Consider the following 19,568-nt stretch of genomic DNA (forward strand, 5'->3'; position numbering starts at 1 on the left):
CAAAATCCAACATCAGATAAATATTATATGCACACGTGTGCGGTACCAGTTAAGTCACTTAAGAATAGGATCTATCTCTAGATTCAACTCAATGTACTTTATATTGTACATTTCATTCATCCTTTTTACCAAAAAATACAAATAAAATATTTAACTAAAACAATACTACATTTTCATCTGACAATAACAGTTCAATTCACTAAAGCAAAATATAAACTTTACAAGAAAATTACAGATTTTATCGTATTGCAAAATAGCAAGGTGAGATGTCAATTTCATTCTCAAGGAAAATAAAAAAATTATCTGTTCTAATACACTGATGAAGGGGGTTGGTGCTTTGTGTCGTGGGGAATCTCCCAGGGTTTGTGGACGGAGATGTCATATTTGCTCTTACACTCTGATTCACAAAGCTGCAAGAGAGTAGAGTGTTGAGTAGGCACGCATCAAGACAGGCAGAGATTTGCACATCCGAGCATCAAAGACAGGATACCTTCATCAGGCTAACGGTAAGCAGCAGACTGCACGTGTAATTATTTTTCAATCATTATAATTTATTTGACTATTTAGATTTTAATATGTTCATGTACTTTCATCTGTGTATGTGCAATTGCATTAGTGTTTCTCAGTTTTAAATGACAGAGGCAAAGAGCATGTTCTTTTGTTCAATGCAACTCAGAATAATAGATTCAGACTGTCAAGGTCTTGTTGTTAAACAAAAGTAGTTGCATTATAATTTCATCCTAGTTAAGTTGCATTGCCCTGTCTATTGATAAAATATATTTAGCAATTCAAAAGTAAGTTTCTCAGTCCATTGTTATGTCACATAATCAACAAATGCTACTGACATTATATAACACACTCAAGTGAGTTTTCAGCTAGATGCTTTGCCACACACACCTTGTTGGTTTCACCCAGTAAATATTTTGTTATCCTCCAGCTAAAGACACGTGTCTGTTTTATTTATTGTCACTTTGTTTTCCTTACATGCTACAGCACCCCTCAGGCATCAAGGACCATGGCACTTTCAGGGATGATGAGAGACGAGGACATCAAGGCTGCAGTCCAGGCTTGTCAAGGTGAGACAGGCACCATTCACACACACACACGCACGCACACATAAGCATAATCATGAATACACACAATAGAACACAAACACAGATAGATCCACTCCCAGTCTCATGAGGTTATTTACCTGTTTGGTGGGGGAAGGGTGTATCCAGGTAACCAGGCAGCCAGAGGGCTAGGGAGCAGTTACTACCCAGATACCACAGTGTTTATGGCGAGTTCTCAGGAGAAGACCAAATCACGCCAACCATGCAGACTTCACAGCCCACCAGCACTTAATTATTTATCTCCAAGCATTACATCTGCTTCAGAGGGCAGCCAAAGCACACTATCTAGATTAAACTCAAATGTCAAGTGTATGTTCACTTTATTTCAGAACACCATCACCTTTTATTCTTGTTTGTTTAATGACAGCACTTATTACATGATTACTTACTGTGCAATCCTTTTTTAATCAAAATAGCTGAGGAGATGTCATGCTGTGAGTGACACTGCGAGTAAATAGTGAATACATGAATTTGTTTCAAGTCATATCTTCACAGTCTCATTCACATGTCAATGGATTGCCTGAGGTATGGTGTGTTTGCTGGAGTGTTCAGATTGCATAATGTAAAGTAGTTTTACAATGTTGATGGGCTCAGTGACAGTAAAATGCTGGGGGTGGTGTATTGGTAAATGTCAGCAGTAGTAAAATGAAAGTCACTTGAGCACATGAGTAAATGTGACATTTCTCTATTCATCTCTCTACTCCTTCTGTGTTCCATTCTCATGCTCTCACTCTCCCCGCACATCTTTCATTCACTCTCCCTCTCTCCACTTTCCCCCACAGCTCCAGGCACATTCGACTACAAGTCATTCTTTGCACAAGTAGGTCTGAGCGACAGGCCTGAGGTTGATGGCCAGAAAGTGTTCACAGTCCTGGACCAGGACCAGAGTGGATACATAGAGGAGGAGGAGCTTAAGTAAGATTTGACCCAAATGAGGCTGAGGGTCATGGGTGTGGAAGTGACTATAGATGTGTTCGACATCGGCTGCATGAAACGACCGGCAAGAGTTGTCGCTTGCAGTCGGGGAGGAGTTAACGGATCCGTAAAGTCGGACATTGCAGCTTCTCGTGGTTTGCTGCGTTGACTTCAGTCATGGCCGATCAAGCGCTGTTTGCTTACTTTATCGTTGACGAACTACATGGTCGCGAATTTAATTGTTTTCGTATCATAACTTGCACGAACCAGTGCACTGAAATGTGTCATTTTATTATGTATTGGGCTATGTTAAACTCTTTCTCCAATCTGCAGATTGATAATACAAACATAACTCAATTAAACTTAAGTCTTTCCTTTAGTGAAGAGGCGGACTAAAACCCTTCAACAATAGTAGGCTATCGCAGTCTGTCAATAAAGGCAAATATTGAATTAAATTGTACCGTTTGTTCCGTATCCGTAAAACACACGTCAAAGTTGTAGTGTGAGAGTCTGGGCATCATGAAATAGCTGTGTCGTAATTAGAACTCGTGCAGTTGTTCTTGAGAAAATGTGCTCGGCTACACAGCCGGCAGTTCTCACGGTACTTTGATGGATAAGTCACAGTGACCTAGCCTCGGCGCCGTCTCAAGGCGGACAAAAAGTCTAACCAGAATTCACTGTTTCAAGCAAGCCCTCGCCCCTCGGCTTGAAGCAACGGCCCCGGTGGATGTAGGTGGTATTGCATTTCGTGTTTGACTTCCGACTCTTCCGGTCGTTTTTATTCTATTAACTCCAGTCAACATTTACAAAACTATCTCCCCCAATAATTTTTGTTCGATTCTCGAACCTGGCTCATACTACTAGCTTTTTCATAGAAGAATTTTTCCTGATTTTTGCTAAGTTTGAAACCAATCCGAAATGGGTAAACTAGCACCCTATTTATTTGCTTACGTCAATAAAAGTTGCCTGCAAATGTGCTCGCGGATACTAACAGGGCACGAGCACAAAAGTTCACATTGGCCGATAGCCGATTTACCTGGAGCTGAAAGAAATGGCTTGAGTTGCCTGCCCTGTTGTAGCAAGTTTAGCAAATGGTTGTCACACATACATGAAATGTTGTTAATATAGTTTATTCCCGTTATTTTAAAATATATTTGATTTTTCGTAAAAAGGTTCATGACATGATGGGAAATAGTATATTATGTTAAGCGTGAGCATAGATTGTACTTTAACTGATAACCACAATAGGAAATGATATATATATTTAAATAATATTAGTCTTGCCTTCAGAAGCTTTTGTTTAACACACATTATTCTTTTTTTGATCGTGTCAAAGCCAGACTGCTTTTGTGGGACAATGAAGGTCCTCAGTGACTCTATGTTTCACCCCCACTTATATCTGATGGAAACGTCTTGTATATAGTTCTGTTAATATGCCCCTTTCAAAGGCACGTTCAATAAAGTAGATTATATTTTAGAGACACTTCTCAATTTATTACATTATTACCAAGTCTTGTTAGATCACGTTATATCCATTAATAGGCGTTTGGGTTAGGGTTAACCCTACAATACCAATTGGTTTTGTAGGTTGAACATATAAAACACAAGCCACATTTCTACACTGATGTTAAATTGAATGCAGTGTGATTTTCGTGACATTTCGTTTGAATATAAAGTTGACAGTAAGCTATGGTAAGTCTGCATTATGGAATATTTCTGTTACAAAAATAACTATTAAGCTTTCTTTGCCTGGCGAGAACAACGACGGAGCTAAGTGTTCATGTTAACAGTTTATTTAATCCGATACAATGCGTTGGAAATCATACTCAAATCACGAAGAAAAACAACAACATATGTGATGAGTTCCATCTAGAATAGCCCTATATTTAGCCCTATAGCCTATTTCTAAAAAAAACAAGTGAAAGGAATACTACAGTGACAGCATACATTTCCGTAAAGTTTGCATCATGTCTCTGATTCTTATCGGACTTGTACCCCATTCTGCCACTGCAATGCCTTAGCTCACACGCTCGCAACCATATAAATCTAATGCTCGCGACTGGTTGTCGCAAAGTATGACGTGTACAGCTAGTTGCAAGCGTGCACGAAGTCTCGGAGCTAGGGAAAAAAAGAGCCATTGTTTAAAGCTAGACCGGAAGAGTCGGAAGTGGAAAGATGGCGCGGTCCAGTTTCGTACTCTCGCTTGCCTCACTGCGCCACTGAGAACTTTTCATAGAAATGAATGGGGACGCCATCTTGGAAGACAAAAGTTGCTTCCTCTAGTTATATTAACTCTATGGTTTCAAGTCAGCCGCCTGCAGCCGGCTGAAGCGCTGCATGAAGTCAGTTCATGTCGAATGCACCTAGTGTCTTAACCAGCATTCACTGCTTCATGTAGGCCAGGTGCATCCGGCTGTCGGCGCCGCGGGCGCTGCATGAAGTTGAACACACCTATTGTGATTACATAACCATGAACTATGAGACAACTTTGCCAAAAAGAAATAAAGTCTGGCAAAAATGATGTTCATTAATATTCATTTGAGTTCTCTGCCACATTTGTAAGATTTTTCCTGCAGAACTTCTCCTCGGGAGCCAGGGAACTCACTGTGACTGAGACCAAGACCCTGCTGTCAGCGGGAGACAGAGATGGGGATGGCAAGATCGGAATGGAAGGTACATTTACTTTCCCCCATTGTCATCAGAACCAATTGCAAGAGATTGAAACAGCATCACGATATACTGTATCTCTAACGTTCAAGCAAATTAAATGTATAAACATGATAACAAATTATGAAATGGTGTACATATTAAATGTGACAAAGGTGTTAAGGCCTGTAAGCATGTATACGTTTGTGTTGTGCCTCTCAAAGCCTAATGTCATCTTCATTCTGTTGTTCTTTTTCCAGAGTTCTGCGCTTTGCTGAAATGAAGGTTCCCTTCTCATCATGGTTGTCTATTTTTCTTCTGTAACCTTTTACAATGTAACAATTTGTAACCTGTTACAATGTAACCTTTTACAATGTATGGAACCCCAAACACCTCTCTTGTTGAATGGAAGGATTACCAACTCAGCAAATACTTGACTGACACTGTCTCTAGTTTGGTGTTTTGGAGCACTAGTCCCTAGGCAAACATAATTATCGACTTAGATGTGCATTATATTGAACATTTGATCAATTAAGCAACTGGAATAATTTAATAAAAATTTTAGAAACCCCTAATGTCTCTTAGTTTTTGTTCACACTGTATGAAAAATGAAATTATTAATTAGATATAAAATGTACACAATATTGATTTTATGTAAAGCACCTTGAGCTACAATTCTTGTATGAAATGTGCTATATAAATAAAGTCTTACAATAGGTTCTCTTTTTTGTCTGTGTACAAGAGGAGATACTCTGAATATGATGATATAAGCAAAGTGGCCATAGGCAGTCATGCTACATTTATCAAGGCAGCAGCTAGTGAGATGCTCTGGCTTGATTTGAGTGAAACACGCAATCACGGACAGTGCCAAGGCCCTCCAAATGCCAGGGAGTGAATCAGAGAACAGTATTAATACTCTGCGCAGCAGTGAATCACAGTAAAGTACTATGATAGTAAGATACCATGATGACAGTTGGATGAGCCCTCAAGAATCACTTTGTTTACATTTCATGCCATGTTAATTCAGCTTTTTCTATGATTTAATGTATGCAGTAGTACACAATTAACCTTTTGTAGTTGTAGAGTGTCTGCAGATAACATAAAGGCATCAGAAATGCATTCGTTTTCAAGCAATAAATGTGACATACAGTACTTACTGTACATAGGATATATACTGCCTTCTGCTGGAGAGGTGTCAAAGTAATCAGTCGGATTGGTCGGATTTAGTTCTAATATGTGATCAATCAGTGGCGGACTCAGGCTATCTGAGGGACAAGGGCGAAACAAATGAAAAGAGCACCAGTTGCATAAGGTGGGGCACAGGGACGTTGTTAGATATAAAGCTCTACTGCATAGGCCCCTCATTAGAGCTACTCATCTTTTTTTTCCAAGCTTGCTGCGTACAAGAAGTGTGCAATACAATGAACTATACAAACTTTCCTTGCTTAACCCACTATATGTACAGGTCAGGTTTGATATCAGCTTAGGCAGGGATATCAATAGTAATGCGAGCGTGCGAAGCGCGAAATGCATTTTTTTTACGCAATAATAAGGTTCATGTAATATAATACGTTGGACTCATGATGCTATGTTTGAGTCAAAATAAGATGCATGTTTTCTCCACTGGTAGGGTACCCTAGAGAGCACGGCATTATGTTTTATCCACTGAAAGGGCGTCCCCCCCCCCTCCCCGTGCGTAAAGGCACGTAAATATGCCGGAGCTCGTTTCAAAAACACTACCAATAACGACGAAATATTCAGACCAATTCAATTCAATAAAATATATTAATTCAATAGAAGATATATCTAAAGTTAGAACCGGCCAAAAAATCGCTTTAGTTCGCTTTGCACTCACTACAAGGCCAAAGCTAAGTTGTTAACCTGAGAACAAATAAACAGCTAGTGTTCTGGTGACATTGCGTAAAACGCTGCATGGAAGAACTGACACTGGAGTATGGCCATCAGTTTTAGGAACCAGCCAATGCTGTTCTAGTTCACACACATAAATAGGCTTCCTGTGGGATTCTTTCCATTGCCTAAGTAAGGACATGGATCATGTACTAAGCCTACCAGGCCATCATCTCATCTCTTTGATGAGAGAAACATTTAGCTGCATTTGCACTACATATGCTATGGTGGGCCTATTGAACAGGGCAACAATTGCATGCATGGATGGTTGATCCCGGAGTAAATTACACACAGGAATTTCTGCAACCCCATCAAAGACTGCAGTCCTGGTGTTCTCCCGTTAACATTTAACTGTTCATTTATCTGGCAAATGAATTCGAACGAACGTTTCTCATCCTGACAACATGCCAAAATATATGATTTATATCACGAAGGTACATTCAATTGTCTGTATATTGAAATAAATAAATACAACTTAATCAATAGCGTTAGTAGCCTATCATCAGTAGAATGTTATCGTATTCCCTAGAAATAGAAACCAATCTACAGTGACTGCTGTAAAGGGGTAATGGCCTATGGCCCTAAAATACTTTTAAATATTTTGAACATTTTTATCTCTGGGGTTAAATGACATCTCAAAAACAACAAATGTAAAATATTTTTGAACGCCACAAATCATTTATGAATAGATGGCCAATGAAGTCACTCCACTTAGATTACATGGTGTCTAACATGTCAATAAACCCTAACACATGAGATTTTGAGCATACTCATTTGTTAAACTAAATATAGTTTAAGACTACTAGACACATTTTTTGAAAACCGTTGCATCTTGGTAGGCTACCTGATACTGAAACTCAAGTCTCTGTAAATGGTGTGGCTAGAGCATATATAAGCCAAAGAAAAGAGGTAAGGCAACCACTCGAGTCCAACTTTCCGGTTTTCACTCGCCTCAACGCAGAGCAAAGGTGAGTGGAATACGCGCATCCTGGGTTCGTGGGCGGAGGGCGCGAGTCGTTGATTGATTGCAGGTGCTTGGCGTTTAATGAGGATTCATTGAAACGACATTCCCTTGGAATATATCTGACTAGTGAATATGGAATCAGAATGGTTTTGGACAACCGGACAACTCAGTAAAAGTGGAAAGTAGAGAAATACATTGGAGGCCGTTTTAATTTTTTTAGTAGGCCTATAAAAAGCATCAATCCTGGATTCTTCTTTTTGTTTTGCCAGTCTTTCAAATGAGGAATTGTTAAGTCAAGTTGTAAATTTGTCAAGATGCCTTCTTTAACTTGTAGCCTATCTGGGGCTTTGAATATGGAAGCAGCGTCACTTAATTGTTTTTCGTGAGGAGTATCCCTTGGAAAAGGTTGTTGATATTAACTTTAGCCTCCCTGCAAATGGAGTATAGTGCTGTGGAGCTTTTCAGTTGTAGATTCTAAGCTTGGTAACGAATAATTGATGAATGGTAGATTTTTTTAATTTATCCTATGTATCTGGAATTTGCTGATGCAAAAATTTAGCAGTGTGTGAAATCGATCCCAATAACTGAGTCTACCCCATAGTATAATCCTGTTACTGGATCTCTGAAAAATGAGAAAGTAAATTTAGGCCATTAAAAACGCTGTGTGACCGCTGACTTTAGGACCAGCAGTAGCCTACCTTAAGGAGTCTATTATGGAAGGGAAATTCCACATTTGCATATATTGCAGATTATTTACTATAAATTAAGCCTATCCACATTGACATCCATGTTTAACTTTTAGATAGAAGAAATGGCCTTCGCAGGACTTCTCAGTGATGCTGATATTAAAGCAGCCCTAGATTCTTGCTCAGGTAAGTCTTCATGCTGGATTCTCAATGTCCCATTCTAAAATCACTCTCTCTCTCTTTGTTTCTCAGTAAAGGAATAAAGAATCAAATCATGAGAAATTCCTGTTGCTATAAAACTAGGAATGCTGCAGATAGCTAGTAGTGCCACCACTAATAACCCCTCTTTTTCTCTTCCCTCATCTGACAGCTGTCGACAGCTTTAGCTATAAGACCTTCTTTGCCAAGGTTGGGCTTTCTGCCAAGTCATCTGATGATGTCAAGAAGGCTTTCTTTATCATTGACCAGGACAAGAGTGGCTTCATTGAGGAGGATGAGCTCAAGTATGAATCTTTGGCTATCATCAAATGGTCTATTATTTCATTACTGAGAAGTCATGGATCAAGTCCATCTACTACATATCTGAACCTTTGATATTTAGATCTTTCTATGGTGTAAACCTCTAAGATTAATTTTGATTTAATAAGAAACCACATAAAAACCCCAATATGTATGAGATGGATGATGCTCTTCCCAGGGGAAACTAGCCCAACCACCCTCTCTCTTTCCACATAGGCTGTTCCTGCAGAACTTCTCTGCTGGTGCCAGAGCCCTCTCTGAAAAGGAGACCAAGGCCTTCCTTGCGGCTGGTGATGCTGATGGTGATGGCATGATTGGAGTTGATGGTAAGATCAATCTCAGGAATGCTTTCCTCAAGTCATTGGATAGTTCTGAACTTTATTTTTTTATTAGGGTACTGAATCAGGTGGACCTGCATAATTCACCTTAATCAGGCATATTTTGGTATCTTAAATAGTGAGTTTAGAATTAGAGGGTCCTCTCTGAGCTTGGCATAGTTATCTTATTTACATAATTGTGAGAAGAAAAATGACAAAACAATATTGTGATCAACTTATTTTTTATAGAGTAACCTTTTACTTTTAAACTCACAAAAGGTCAACATTGTGGAAATCTTTCCTAGTATTTTTGTGTGTGTGTGTGTGTGTGTATATATATATATAAATCTGAGTTTATAGGCTCCATTTCAATACTTGTGCACAAAACTAATGGTAGTCTTATTCTATTTACTTTCAGAGTTTGCTTCCCTTGTAAAGGCATAAATTTCCATTGACTACGTCTACCACATTTCATGGAACCACAACTAACAAGTCACTTGCTTTTAGTTGAATTCATATTTTTTATATGTTATTTATTAACTGCCAGCGGACTATTTCTCAAAGTTTAACACAATTTCCCATAGTGAATTGTGATAAGTTTTGCTCCAAAAATGGCTTGTGCGATTTGTACAATCTTTTATCTGCACTTTTGAGGAAGAGTGAAAAACCAGGAATAAATACTCTTTTGGTCTAAAAATGGTCTTTTAGGTTTTCCTGTCTGTGTTCCTGTCATTTTGTAACTTGGATAGAAGCATGACATTTAGCACACCCAGCATTCTGCATACCTGAATGTATGGTGGCAAGGGGTAGAACACAGCACCTGTTTAAATCATGCCCAGATAGGAGGGAAGACCCGCAGGAGCTAGGCCAGGTCCTGGCACATGCAATACTGAGGGAGTCCCTTTGGGCTTGGCCCTGGATACTCCTGAGGGATTTGCAAGGGATTGCTTTCATATGCTCAATTAGTTACCAGGTCTGCTCCAAGATTCTCTGGATGACGCTTTCGTCAATGGGGAAAAGTAGTGAAGCAAACTGACACTGCAGCGGGAACTATGAATAGGCTACATTGCATCAGCAGGATATTTCATTCTAGCAAATAGCATTACTAGGAGCGGGGTGTTAAATACAAAGTCTACTTGGCTGTGGAGTTTTTCCAAACTTGGCTTATTCATGAAGACACAACAAGACTTGTTTCATTAAGTATTTCTTTAACAAATATGTAATATTGAAAATTATTGCAGCCTGGTTTTGTCTTTTGACAGTCACAGCTTGAAGCCTGGGGAAACAAATGTCCATGTCACAAACTGCATAACTAAGCAAAGCAGGCCTGCCAAAATGCAGTTAGTTGTAAACATTGTATCAAATTACAGAATTGCAGGGTTCAACCGATTAATTGTCTCGACTCAGAAGCGCTTGTGACAGCACCACAGAATGTCCACCGACAGCACTCTGTCACTCCCCCTGCCTCCCCTCCCCTCCCCCCCACCACCCCCACCACACACACACACACACACTTTCAGATAAGGGCCGGTGCTGCCACCTGCAGGAGAATTAACGTAAAGAAGACTGGACTACCGCATTGATTAGATCTTTTCGGGCACTTTATAAGAAACCACCCAGAGGTTCAAACAACTTATTAGAGGATTTCTATAATGGTTGCTTTACACGGTCAAACGTTATCCAAACTCTGATCTCTACGCATGTTATCCTATTTTTTTGTTTCAGTCCAGTGCTCAAGTGGTCTGTGAATATTTTGAAAAGATATGCTGTTAGATATAGACATTTGTGAAAATGTCATGCAGACTTTTGGGTCCAGAACGCCAGAGTATGCAGCCTATAAGTAGCGTAGGACTGCTGTAATTAGAACTAGAAGGCAAACACATTGTAATGTGTTTGCCTTCTAGCTGCAAACGAAAAATTAATTTTAACATTAATCTGTCAGCCTCCTTAAAAATAAAGTAGTGGTAAAAAACAAAAATGTTTGGAAATAGCCGATGTATTAGTGTGTTGAGAGTTTAACACAAATGCAACAATAGGAGGAATTAAAAGCACATATTCTACCAAGCTCGTATCAAGTCGGTTGTTAAACCACGCCGAAGTCCATTCTTATATCCACATGCGCCAGTCAAAAATGTGTTCTGCCAGCTACCGTCGATTTCATCGATATCAGCAGTGTATATTCTTAGCATTGGGCGATATTAAGGACTTTTTCGAGCGCACCTTTTAAGCATCTTCATTTACGAAACTTAAAATAGACTAGTCCCTGTCTACTGAGGCACTTTCCCAACCCCCCCACCCTCACCCACCCGCTCTCGGTGTCGATTACATTATGCCTCAAATGTCTTTAGAGTGAAAGTATAAAAGGTCAGCAATCTCAACGAATAGATCACTGCAGTCGCTCGACGTCTTCTGTATCATCTGGAACCACCCAAGACATCTGAGGTGAGTTTCACGGAGGACGCCTTACCCTGGATTCTGTGAAGTTTCAGTATCAACGTTCATCTCAATCTTTTGCACAAATGCATTTAACGTTGGACTGAGAGATGATAAAACATGAGATTTTCTTTCTCGGATTGAAATGAAACCTGACACGAAATGGATTAGTTGTCAGACAGCAACTGAGGAAACTTGAAAATCTTAAATGGGATTGGAAATGCAACATCCATATTTCAATTTGCACGTGGAGAGGATTCATTATCTTATGTATAATTGCGGCATGCAATAAGTGGTACCTTTACACAACTAGAAACAGTTCTAGCGAAATTAGTCCTATTATTTGAAGTTCTTGGAGGAAATATATTGACTATATATGGCGTGTATTTTTACAATTCTTACATAATGCTGTGGTTAACCAGATAGGCAAATTAACTGGACGTGGACATATACTATAGCCAACCAGACTGCAGTTATTTTGAGTTCAACTTATAATTTCATAGTTTATAGGGCCTAAATGATTTAGCCTATTATCAAACTTCATTGGGCATCAAACAAACGTTTAAAGTAGGCCAAATGACTAATAACTTTCTTATCTATAGCTCAAAATGGCATTCGCTGGAGTATTGAAGGATGCTGACATCGCTGCAGCCCTGGACGCATGCAAAGGTAACCATTCAAGTCTCGTTCAAAGCTCTCAACGTTTAAAACAGAATTACAAGAATATAGCAAAGTGTATCCATAATGCAACTTACAGGACATTTAGGCCTAAATACTGTGAATTTAGTTAAATTCTGTTTCGCTCAAGTAATTTTAAACGGTACTTCACAGCCGCTGATTCCTTCAACTACAAGACCTTTTTCGCAAAGGTTGGGCTGAGCGCTAAGTCCCCAGAAGACATCAAGAAGGCTTTCTTCATCATTGATCAGGACAAGAGTGGCTTCATTGAGGAGGATGAGCTCAAGTAAGGGCTGAGTCGACGAATCCTCATACGACCAATTAAAGACAAGACAGAGACAGACAGAAGGAGGGGAGACAGAGAGACAGAGAAAGATAGCGACCGAGAGAGACAGAGAGAGAGAGACATACAGAGAGAGAGAGAGAGATTCAGCAGTAACGAGTAGGCTAAAAGTATTATTGTTTGCTTGGCCCTAGGCTTTTCCTTCAGACCTTCTCCGCCGGTGCACGCGCACTGACTGACGCCGAGACCAAGGCTTTCCTCAAGGCTGGTGACGCTGACGGTGACGGCATGATTGGAGTTGATGGTACGATTTTTCTTACGTTGACAACACATGATATATATCTATAAAAATTGACATTATGGCCTACTAAACCTTGCATTTTCTGTTTTTACAGAGTTCGCTGTCTTGGTTAAGGCATAATTTGCAACTGACCAACACCACTTGCTCTGAAGGAACAACATTGCCCACGATCTCCCCTTTTCATCTGAATATAAATAATTTTTATACATTTGCTTATACGAGAAGTCTCCTCCATGCGGCACACTGTCAAAAATGATTAATGTGAATGTATAGCGCGGTTGTGTTCATGTCTTAAATATGAATTTTGCTTACTGTAAAATCAATGATGCACTTTTCGGGAATGAACGATAAAAGAATAACTATTCTTTTGCAGTAGCCTACGCTGTCGTTGCTTTATTTATTAGTTCAAAAGTAAATTATGGTCACATGCATAAACAATAGGTAGGCCTACATAAAAAAGCCTACCTGCCATTTCGTTCACAGCCTATGGTCGACATGAATTAAAACCTACATTGTTCCTAGTTCATAATAAGACAAACATGCTTAACATCCTTATAGTCTACTTGATGCTTCTTTGATTTATAGAAATCGCATAGAATCAAAGTGGTAGCTATAGCCTACAATATATATTCCAAAAACAAAGCCAACTACCCCCCCCCCCCCCCTCCTCACGCACACACACGCACACACACGCACACACAAACACTCACAGTGTTTATGGGGATGATGTCTTTATATTTCATATATGGTGACTAAAAACACTCAATTTTTATCAATAATTAATGAGTATAATTCATAATCTTTTCTCAAAAGTGGTGGCATATGGGGGAGTTCAAACAGGACACGTTCAGTGAACGCCTGTGTCGAGGTTAAGGAACCACTAGGTGGTGGCAAACACGAAGACACATGAGTCCAGGATAACTTTGCTCAATTATTCATTAGCAAATGGCCTAAACAGAGTATTGATAAACAGTTGTTAAGGAACACAAATGTCCGTTCATATTCTTACAATTTATTAAATCCGTTTTGCCCATTTTTCAAAACACAAACCCCACACTTGGCTTAGGCCCTATGCTTTGTTCCGTGGTAGTGGAGCATCACTAACACTCTTTATTCAACGCTGTATTTTCCAGAAAAAGCAAATACACTGCCCTTAAGAACATTGTGATGGTTCCTCGTTGCAGCCAATAATTTCGATTGTAAAGAAAATTAGCAAATGTAAATGAATAAATGATCGCGACGTAACCGTATAAGCGGCGTGGTATCAGCATGGCGCATGACATCACTGCCCATGGGTAAGGCGCACCGCACCGCTCGATCCGGTGTCCTCAGTCTCTCTTTCACATATAGCTAGGGAAAGCCTATTGAGTTTCTCTCTATATTGAAGCTGGAGCCCTATCCCGAAGGAGAGATGTCGGCATCGGACTTTGACACGTATAGGTCGCAGGATGCTCGTTTGAAAATCCAATTTACCCTTAGCTTTCCAAAGGTCAGGTGAACTGGACCTGTCAGCCTACGAGGACCGCCTGCATTAATAATTGGTTAAATTATGAAAAAGAAAAGACACGTCTATTCTTGCGTAAAATGCATTTTTAAATGACGGATATTGTTAGCCACCACTGGTCCCACCAAAATAGCTTATATTTGTGCCCTAATAATAACTGGTTTGTGTTGACACACGTGCAAGGAAAAAGGACTGCGAGGTAGTGAACTTAATTAGTCCTATGCGTTTGTCCGGGTTTCTATGTGTCCATAGATCAAGTAATGTTCCCCTGAAACTATCTTTAGGCTAATCAAATATGTTGGCACTGATATGCTGTGAAGTAAAGGACGCTACATGCAGATGGTATTACCTTAGTCTGCACCACGCGAGCACGCATTCTACTTGAGCCTGCGGTTTTAATTTAATTGTTGCTTGGTGGCTCATGATTGTTGTGTCTGTATGTCTGTATGGCTGTCTGTCTCCCGCTGGCTATGGGGGTGTACTAGGATTTCCGTCTTATCAGATTGCGGTTTCGGTGACAGTCTGGTTGAACTGAGAGGAGAGAACGACCATAAGAAATTCCCTTCAAAAGTTGTGATTCTGCAAAGTGATGACAACATAGAGTCGATATTGTATGTTCAATGTTCATGCATTACCCACTCAACACATGCAAACAGAATGCACATTCAACGTTGTCCTTGACCAATGGTGAGTAATAACTTTCCCTCAGACCTGCCGCAGTATACACTCTCCTAGGGATCTGCTCAGTGACCTCACCACTGACATACCCATTTATTAGCGTCAGAGACACTTGGGGGTATGACTATGTCCTCTAAAGGCCCAGTAACCCTGGGCTACAGACATAATGTCCCTTACTGTATTCCACAACTTGAATACCATTGTAAGGAACTGCCAAGATAAGTATTGTTCTGAATGGACCACTTGTCAAATGCTATAGACAACAATGATTCCACAGGGGTATTGCTTATTTCCTCGCTGTAGTATGAGGAGTATGCAAGATGTAATACAAGATGTGTCCGCTTCTCATCCCAAACCAACCTTAATTCAAACAAGGGCGCAATAGTAGGTTGCTGGTGAACTCAAATGACTATCCATCATGCAGCATCATCTGTGGGAAACAGTGACAAGAGAGAATGACCTCAAATACCTGAATCAGCAGGATGACAGAACGAAATAGCTCAATATTTACGTCCATCTGCAATGTGGTGGGAGACAAGAAGGTCAAATTGACATCATGACAGTCTATAATCTAGGTCTCCACTTGTGAGTTTGCGTGTGTGTATCTCCTGGGGTTAAATTTGATTTGGGAGCGGATAATCTGACTCCATCTGGTGTGAGGCGTGTCAGACCAAAAGAATGGGGAATTAAATTTGGGCAGTTTGCATGAAGCCTCAATGAGGGCAAATGTGACATATTCTTTGTGGAAGATTTAGTAGGTTCAATCAGGGACCATCTTGCAGCTGATGTGCGCGGTTCAATACTCTCTTAGTTGACTTCCTCATCACTGATTGTGATTTCACATTGTCCAGGGGAAAATCTAAAAAATATATTTACATTTTAATAACTGTTTAATAACTGTAACTCTTAACATTTTCCATGTTTTCACTTTAGGTGTAGCCTATAATATATTTTATTGACTTAATTTCTAGTTTTACCTAACCTGGCATTTATAAGAGGTAAATGATAAAGAAGCATCTCCTGGGACTGCTGTTGTAGGGAGGTTGGGCAGGGTGAGTGTCTGTGTGTGTGTGTGTATGTGTGAGTGTGTGTGAGAGAGAGAGAGAGAGAGAGAGAGAGAGAGAGAGAGAGCATATTTTGTAACTTTGCGCTTTTACTGTATTATAATTTGAGGGGAGGGGGAGAGGAGGAGGGTTGAATTGGGGGGGATTATTGGGTAGAACAATGCACTTGCTACTTAATTTGCCATTTACAAGGGCGTTAGGCTATAGATGTTCCCAGTCCTGCCTATCTTCCTTGTGCGTTATAAATAGTAAAGGTTAATTAGTTAGGTACGAAATTCGATCAGGGGCGGGCAGTTAGAATTTGATACAAAGACAGGTAACTCAAGCAGTCCCTATTGTCACCACAATCAGACCTATATAAATCCACCTTGACGGACAGCAGTCACCACATAGCCTTACTTCTCTTTTTGAACACCAGCCTTACTTCTCTTTTTGAACACCAGCCGGGCGAGAACCTCAAAGCGGTAAGTTTGCAGGTCTGCAGGACCCTTTCTTCATTACTTTGATATAGCATTTGCTTCGTTGGCTGGATTCTTTCCTATGCTTCATTTGCATGCTTATTTTAAATGTTCTATCTCTCGGTTCACATCTGCATTTAAGACAGTTACATGGATTATTTTACATCATGTCAAAATACAGGACACGAGATATGCTGTCTGTGTTGCATAGCCTACCGAGCCCCACACTGCACGCTGTGTAGGCTACTTAGGGTTAATGAGAGTTTGTCCAGATGTAGCTAATTGAGTGTAAAACATAGGTAGGCTACATTCATTATTATCTATTTTCTGAAAGCAGAAATTGTATTATTTTACTCACTAAATGTGCTTTCAGATTACGATTAGAACTATCGTTTTGGAAATATAGCGTTAGAATGGCATGCTGGCAAATGCCAGAGACAGGTAACGTAAAGTTAAAGCACTCGTTAATGACACTGACAGCCTTTAGGATATGATCTCCAATCCTACCCGTCAACGTGTTCAGTGTGTGTATTATCACAAGCATTACTGTTGTATACACTGCCTATAGCACAACGTGTTAATAATTTACAATGGTGGTTCCTTTGACAGGATTAAAATGTCTCTCACATCTATCCTTTCCGCGGATGCAATCGAGAATGCTCTCAAGGACTGCCAAGGTATCATCTTCCACTAATATCATTATTGCTTTCTTCATTAGTTTTGTGATTAGTGATAGGCCTAAGGTTTACATCTGTGCAAAATGCCTAGTCCTTAACACAAAACAGTCTTAGACTGCTGAAAAATTTGTAACACAAGAACTTAAAAATAGATGGAATAAAGGTGTCAGTCTGCAGCAAGATTCTTATTCTTACTCGCTGTGCAGGTGCATTCGCGCAGGTCCGCAGACCGTAGAACTTTACTGCTCATGAAACCCCCAAACACGAGCATGTTTGAAAAACAGCCTACACTATTTTTGACTCCTCACTTTACCTTTTCACAGCACCGGACTCCTTCAACTACAAGAAGTTCTTCCAGCTGTGTGGTCTCAGCAAGAAGAGCCCTCAGGATGTGAAGAATGTTTTCGGCATCCTTGACAACGATGCAAGTGGCTTTATCGAGGAAGAGGAACTCAAGTGAGTAAACTAAGCTACATTCAGCAAAACGACATACCTTTGTAGACAGATTGTGGAATAGTGGAGTTTCATCTAGTCGCTGAGAAGGAGGTAAGATAGCTTATATCATTTTCCGAATGCTAACATTGTGCTTAATAGGCTACAACATAACATGTTGTCATTGGTCAGTTGAGCCTCAAGTCTTTTGTTAATAATATTACATTAACCTTTTTAAATATGTGTGGGAATACCCTTGCTGAATGTTTGACTGTATTATATTAGACTACATTCTAGGATGAAGAGTCAAAATAGCCCAAGGCATTAAAGTCAGATTTCATTGTCAGTTTGAAAGTTTTGGTCTTTCACCACTGAGCTGCAGAATATTTGCTTGGTTACTCACTTTTCATGAGACTTTTCGGAGAGCTAATCAACCTGTTAGCCGTGTGGGCTAACAGATTATTGTTCCCATGGAGTCTTATGATATTGTGTATGTGTGTGTCAGGTTCTTCCTTCAGAGGTTCTCTCCTGGGGCTCGTGTTCTGACAGACAAAGAAACCAAGGCCTTCCTGTGTGCAGCTGACGATGACAGTGATGGCAAGATCGGAGTAGATGGTGAGTAGAATATTGATCACACAGAGCATCCAACTTACCTCCAACCTTCAGTGTCTATTGTAATAATGACATGGCTGGACCGGACTATGTATCCTAACCATGCAGTCCCACTCAGACAAAAATGAAGGAGATGATAATGATGATGAGGATGGTGGCAGTGATGATGTCAATGAATGTGGTTGGATCATTTGAAAGTTGATAGTTCAGGTATCAAGCTTCTAGGATTCCAGAGACAAATGAGATTTAGACCATACAGCAGAAACTGATGATGGTTTTCAGAAGCTTGTTTGGTTGTAATAATGCAGATTACAAATCAGCCGTAGTCTAATGTAGTCTTGTTTACCATTGGAATATCTTGACTGTGTTGTTGTTCTGTCCTACAGAGTTCCAGGCCATGGTCCTGTCCTAAACAACTGGACCCCATTCCTCCATCTCCTAATCTTACTTCAGCACTAGCACTTAGTACATAGTTTTCCACACTCCATCTGCTTAGAATGTATTCTCATGTATTCTTTTTTTTCTCCTTTTTTTTGAAAGTCGCTGGTCTACAGACACCCACACACTCACAAAGTTTTACATTTTTGTTTTGCATACGTTTTAGACAGTCTAAGTAGCTACATTGCCCAAAATGTACCTCAAACTAAATTACTGAAAAAATAAAAAAGATAAAATCCATGTTCAATTTCTCCTGCTTGTTATTCTCTGTATGTTTGACCCAGCCAATCAAGAATACAAGAATGTTCTTAAACAATGCCACAGTCAGGACAAACAAGCCAAAACACCGTTACACAAGATTTCCTGGAGTACAGTAAATCTTTCACAGACTTCCATTGCGTAACAATCCCAACACATAATTCCTGACATGGTGAAATTTTGGAAGTGACCTCCAGGTCAAAATAATCAGAATCAATTCTGAGAATGTGAGAGGAAGCTGCACCTTATTCATTTATCACAGACTCTTACAGTATCTGTGCTTGAATGTGTTGTATTATCTGTGTGTGTGTGTGTGTATGTGTGTGTCTGTGTAAGAGAGAGAGCATAGGGGAACTCACTGAAATGCATTGGAAATAGACGGTTAGGTTGGGAAGGTGACCTTGATGAACACCTGAATGTCCTCATAGCTAGATCAAGTGACACCTGACATCAGCTTTGTAAATAAACCTGCTTGAACCTTAGTGCTATCTGGCCAGGAAGATAGACACTCCTGAGGATATACTGTATATTATGTAGTGTGTGAGACACAGAGAGGAAAGCACACCCAGCAGAATGCTAGCTTGAGACACACCCGGATTCCCCTGAGTAGTCTACATCTTCAATTATGCTCACTTTTATCTCAATGTGGGAGAACAAAAATTAACAAAATAAAAGTATATCCAAG

At 39.9% G+C, this 19,568-nt stretch overlaps 4 protein-coding genes across 6 annotated transcripts; all 4 read left to right on the top strand.

The window, feature by feature from the left end:
- The first annotated feature begins 449 nt into the window (after positions 1-449).
- On the top strand, positions 450-5,237 carry pvalb5 (parvalbumin 5). The gene is made up of 5 exons (XM_067232830.1): positions 450-506; positions 994-1,076; positions 1,895-2,027; positions 4,591-4,700; positions 4,934-5,237. The coding sequence occupies exons 2-5, from the start codon at positions 1,016-1,018 to the stop codon at positions 4,954-4,956; spliced, it is 327 nt and encodes a 108-aa protein (XP_067088931.1). The 5' UTR covers positions 450-506; positions 994-1,015; the 3' UTR covers positions 4,957-5,237.
- Positions 5,238-7,493: 2,256 nt separating this feature from the next.
- Positions 7,494-9,766, top strand: LOC136940616 (parvalbumin-2-like). Of its 2 annotated transcripts, none has more exons than XM_067232828.1 (5): positions 7,494-7,549; positions 8,348-8,417; positions 8,602-8,734; positions 8,967-9,076; positions 9,486-9,766. In XM_067232828.1, exons 2-5 carry the CDS (start codon positions 8,357-8,359, stop codon positions 9,509-9,511), a joined length of 330 nt encoding a protein of 109 aa, XP_067088929.1. In that variant the 5' UTR covers positions 7,494-7,549; positions 8,348-8,356; the 3' UTR covers positions 9,512-9,766. The 2 variants fall into 2 exon arrangements, with proteins under 2 accessions (XP_067088929.1, XP_067088930.1); XM_067232829.1 differs by lacking the exon at positions 7,494-7,549 and adding an exon at positions 7,733-7,950.
- Positions 9,767-11,428: 1,662 nt separating this feature from the next.
- Positions 11,429-13,137, top strand: LOC136940618 (parvalbumin beta 3). Its single transcript, XM_067232831.1, has 5 exons — positions 11,429-11,509; positions 12,103-12,169; positions 12,332-12,464; positions 12,656-12,765; positions 12,857-13,137. The coding sequence occupies exons 2-5, from the start codon at positions 12,109-12,111 to the stop codon at positions 12,880-12,882; spliced, it is 330 nt and encodes a 109-aa protein (XP_067088932.1). The 5' UTR covers positions 11,429-11,509; positions 12,103-12,108; the 3' UTR covers positions 12,883-13,137.
- Positions 13,138-16,355: 3,218 nt separating this feature from the next.
- Positions 16,356-18,865, top strand: pvalb8 (parvalbumin 8). 2 transcript variants are annotated; one of them, XR_010876382.1, is made up of 6 exons: positions 16,356-16,472; positions 17,076-17,143; positions 17,467-17,599; positions 18,081-18,190; positions 18,574-18,722; positions 18,795-18,865. XR_010876382.1 is itself a non-coding variant. In XM_067232348.1 (5 exons), exons 2-5 carry the CDS (start codon positions 17,083-17,085, stop codon positions 18,597-18,599), a joined length of 330 nt encoding a protein of 109 aa, XP_067088449.1. In that variant the 5' UTR covers positions 16,356-16,472; positions 17,076-17,082; the 3' UTR covers positions 18,600-18,864. The 2 variants fall into 2 exon arrangements, 1 of the variants encoding a protein (XP_067088449.1); XM_067232348.1 differs by having other exon boundaries at positions 18,574-18,864.
- Positions 18,866-19,568: the final 703 nt, after the last annotated feature.

Source organism: Osmerus mordax, chromosome 3, assembly GCF_038355195.1.
Source record: "Osmerus mordax isolate fOsmMor3 chromosome 3, fOsmMor3.pri, whole genome shotgun sequence".
Taxonomy (NCBI): domain Eukaryota; kingdom Metazoa; phylum Chordata; class Actinopteri; order Osmeriformes; family Osmeridae; genus Osmerus; species Osmerus mordax.

Excerpts from the sequence above, each read along its gene's own strand:
- pvalb8 (XM_067232348.1), top strand. The coding sequence starts at position 17,083 with ATGTCTCTCACATCTATCCTTTCCGCGGATGCAATCGAGAATGCTCTC. Across the intron at positions 17,144-17,466 it reads TGCTCTCAAGGACTGCCAAG|CACCGGACTCCTTCAACTAC; the intron begins GTATCATCTTCC and ends ACCTTTTCACAG. Across the intron at positions 17,600-18,080 it reads ATCGAGGAAGAGGAACTCAA|GTTCTTCCTTCAGAGGTTCT; the intron begins GTGAGTAAACTA and ends TGTGTGTGTCAG.
- LOC136940616 (XM_067232828.1), top strand. The coding sequence starts at position 8,357 with ATGGCCTTCGCAGGACTTCTCAGTGATGCTGATATTAAAGCAGCCCTA. Across the intron at positions 8,418-8,601 it reads AGCCCTAGATTCTTGCTCAG|CTGTCGACAGCTTTAGCTAT; the intron begins GTAAGTCTTCAT and ends CTCATCTGACAG. Across the intron at positions 8,735-8,966 it reads ATTGAGGAGGATGAGCTCAA|GCTGTTCCTGCAGAACTTCT; the intron begins GTATGAATCTTT and ends CTTTCCACATAG.
- LOC136940618 (XM_067232831.1), top strand. The coding sequence starts at position 12,109 with ATGGCATTCGCTGGAGTATTGAAGGATGCTGACATCGCTGCAGCCCTG. Across the intron at positions 12,170-12,331 it reads AGCCCTGGACGCATGCAAAG|CCGCTGATTCCTTCAACTAC; the intron begins GTAACCATTCAA and ends GGTACTTCACAG. Across the intron at positions 12,766-12,856 it reads CGGCATGATTGGAGTTGATG|AGTTCGCTGTCTTGGTTAAG; the intron begins GTACGATTTTTC and ends CTGTTTTTACAG.
- pvalb5 (XM_067232830.1), top strand. The coding sequence starts at position 1,016 with ATGGCACTTTCAGGGATGATGAGAGACGAGGACATCAAGGCTGCAGTC. Across the intron at positions 2,028-4,590 it reads ATAGAGGAGGAGGAGCTTAA|ATTTTTCCTGCAGAACTTCT; the intron begins GTAAGATTTGAC and ends CACATTTGTAAG. Across the intron at positions 4,701-4,933 it reads TGGCAAGATCGGAATGGAAG|AGTTCTGCGCTTTGCTGAAA; the intron begins GTACATTTACTT and ends TTCTTTTTCCAG.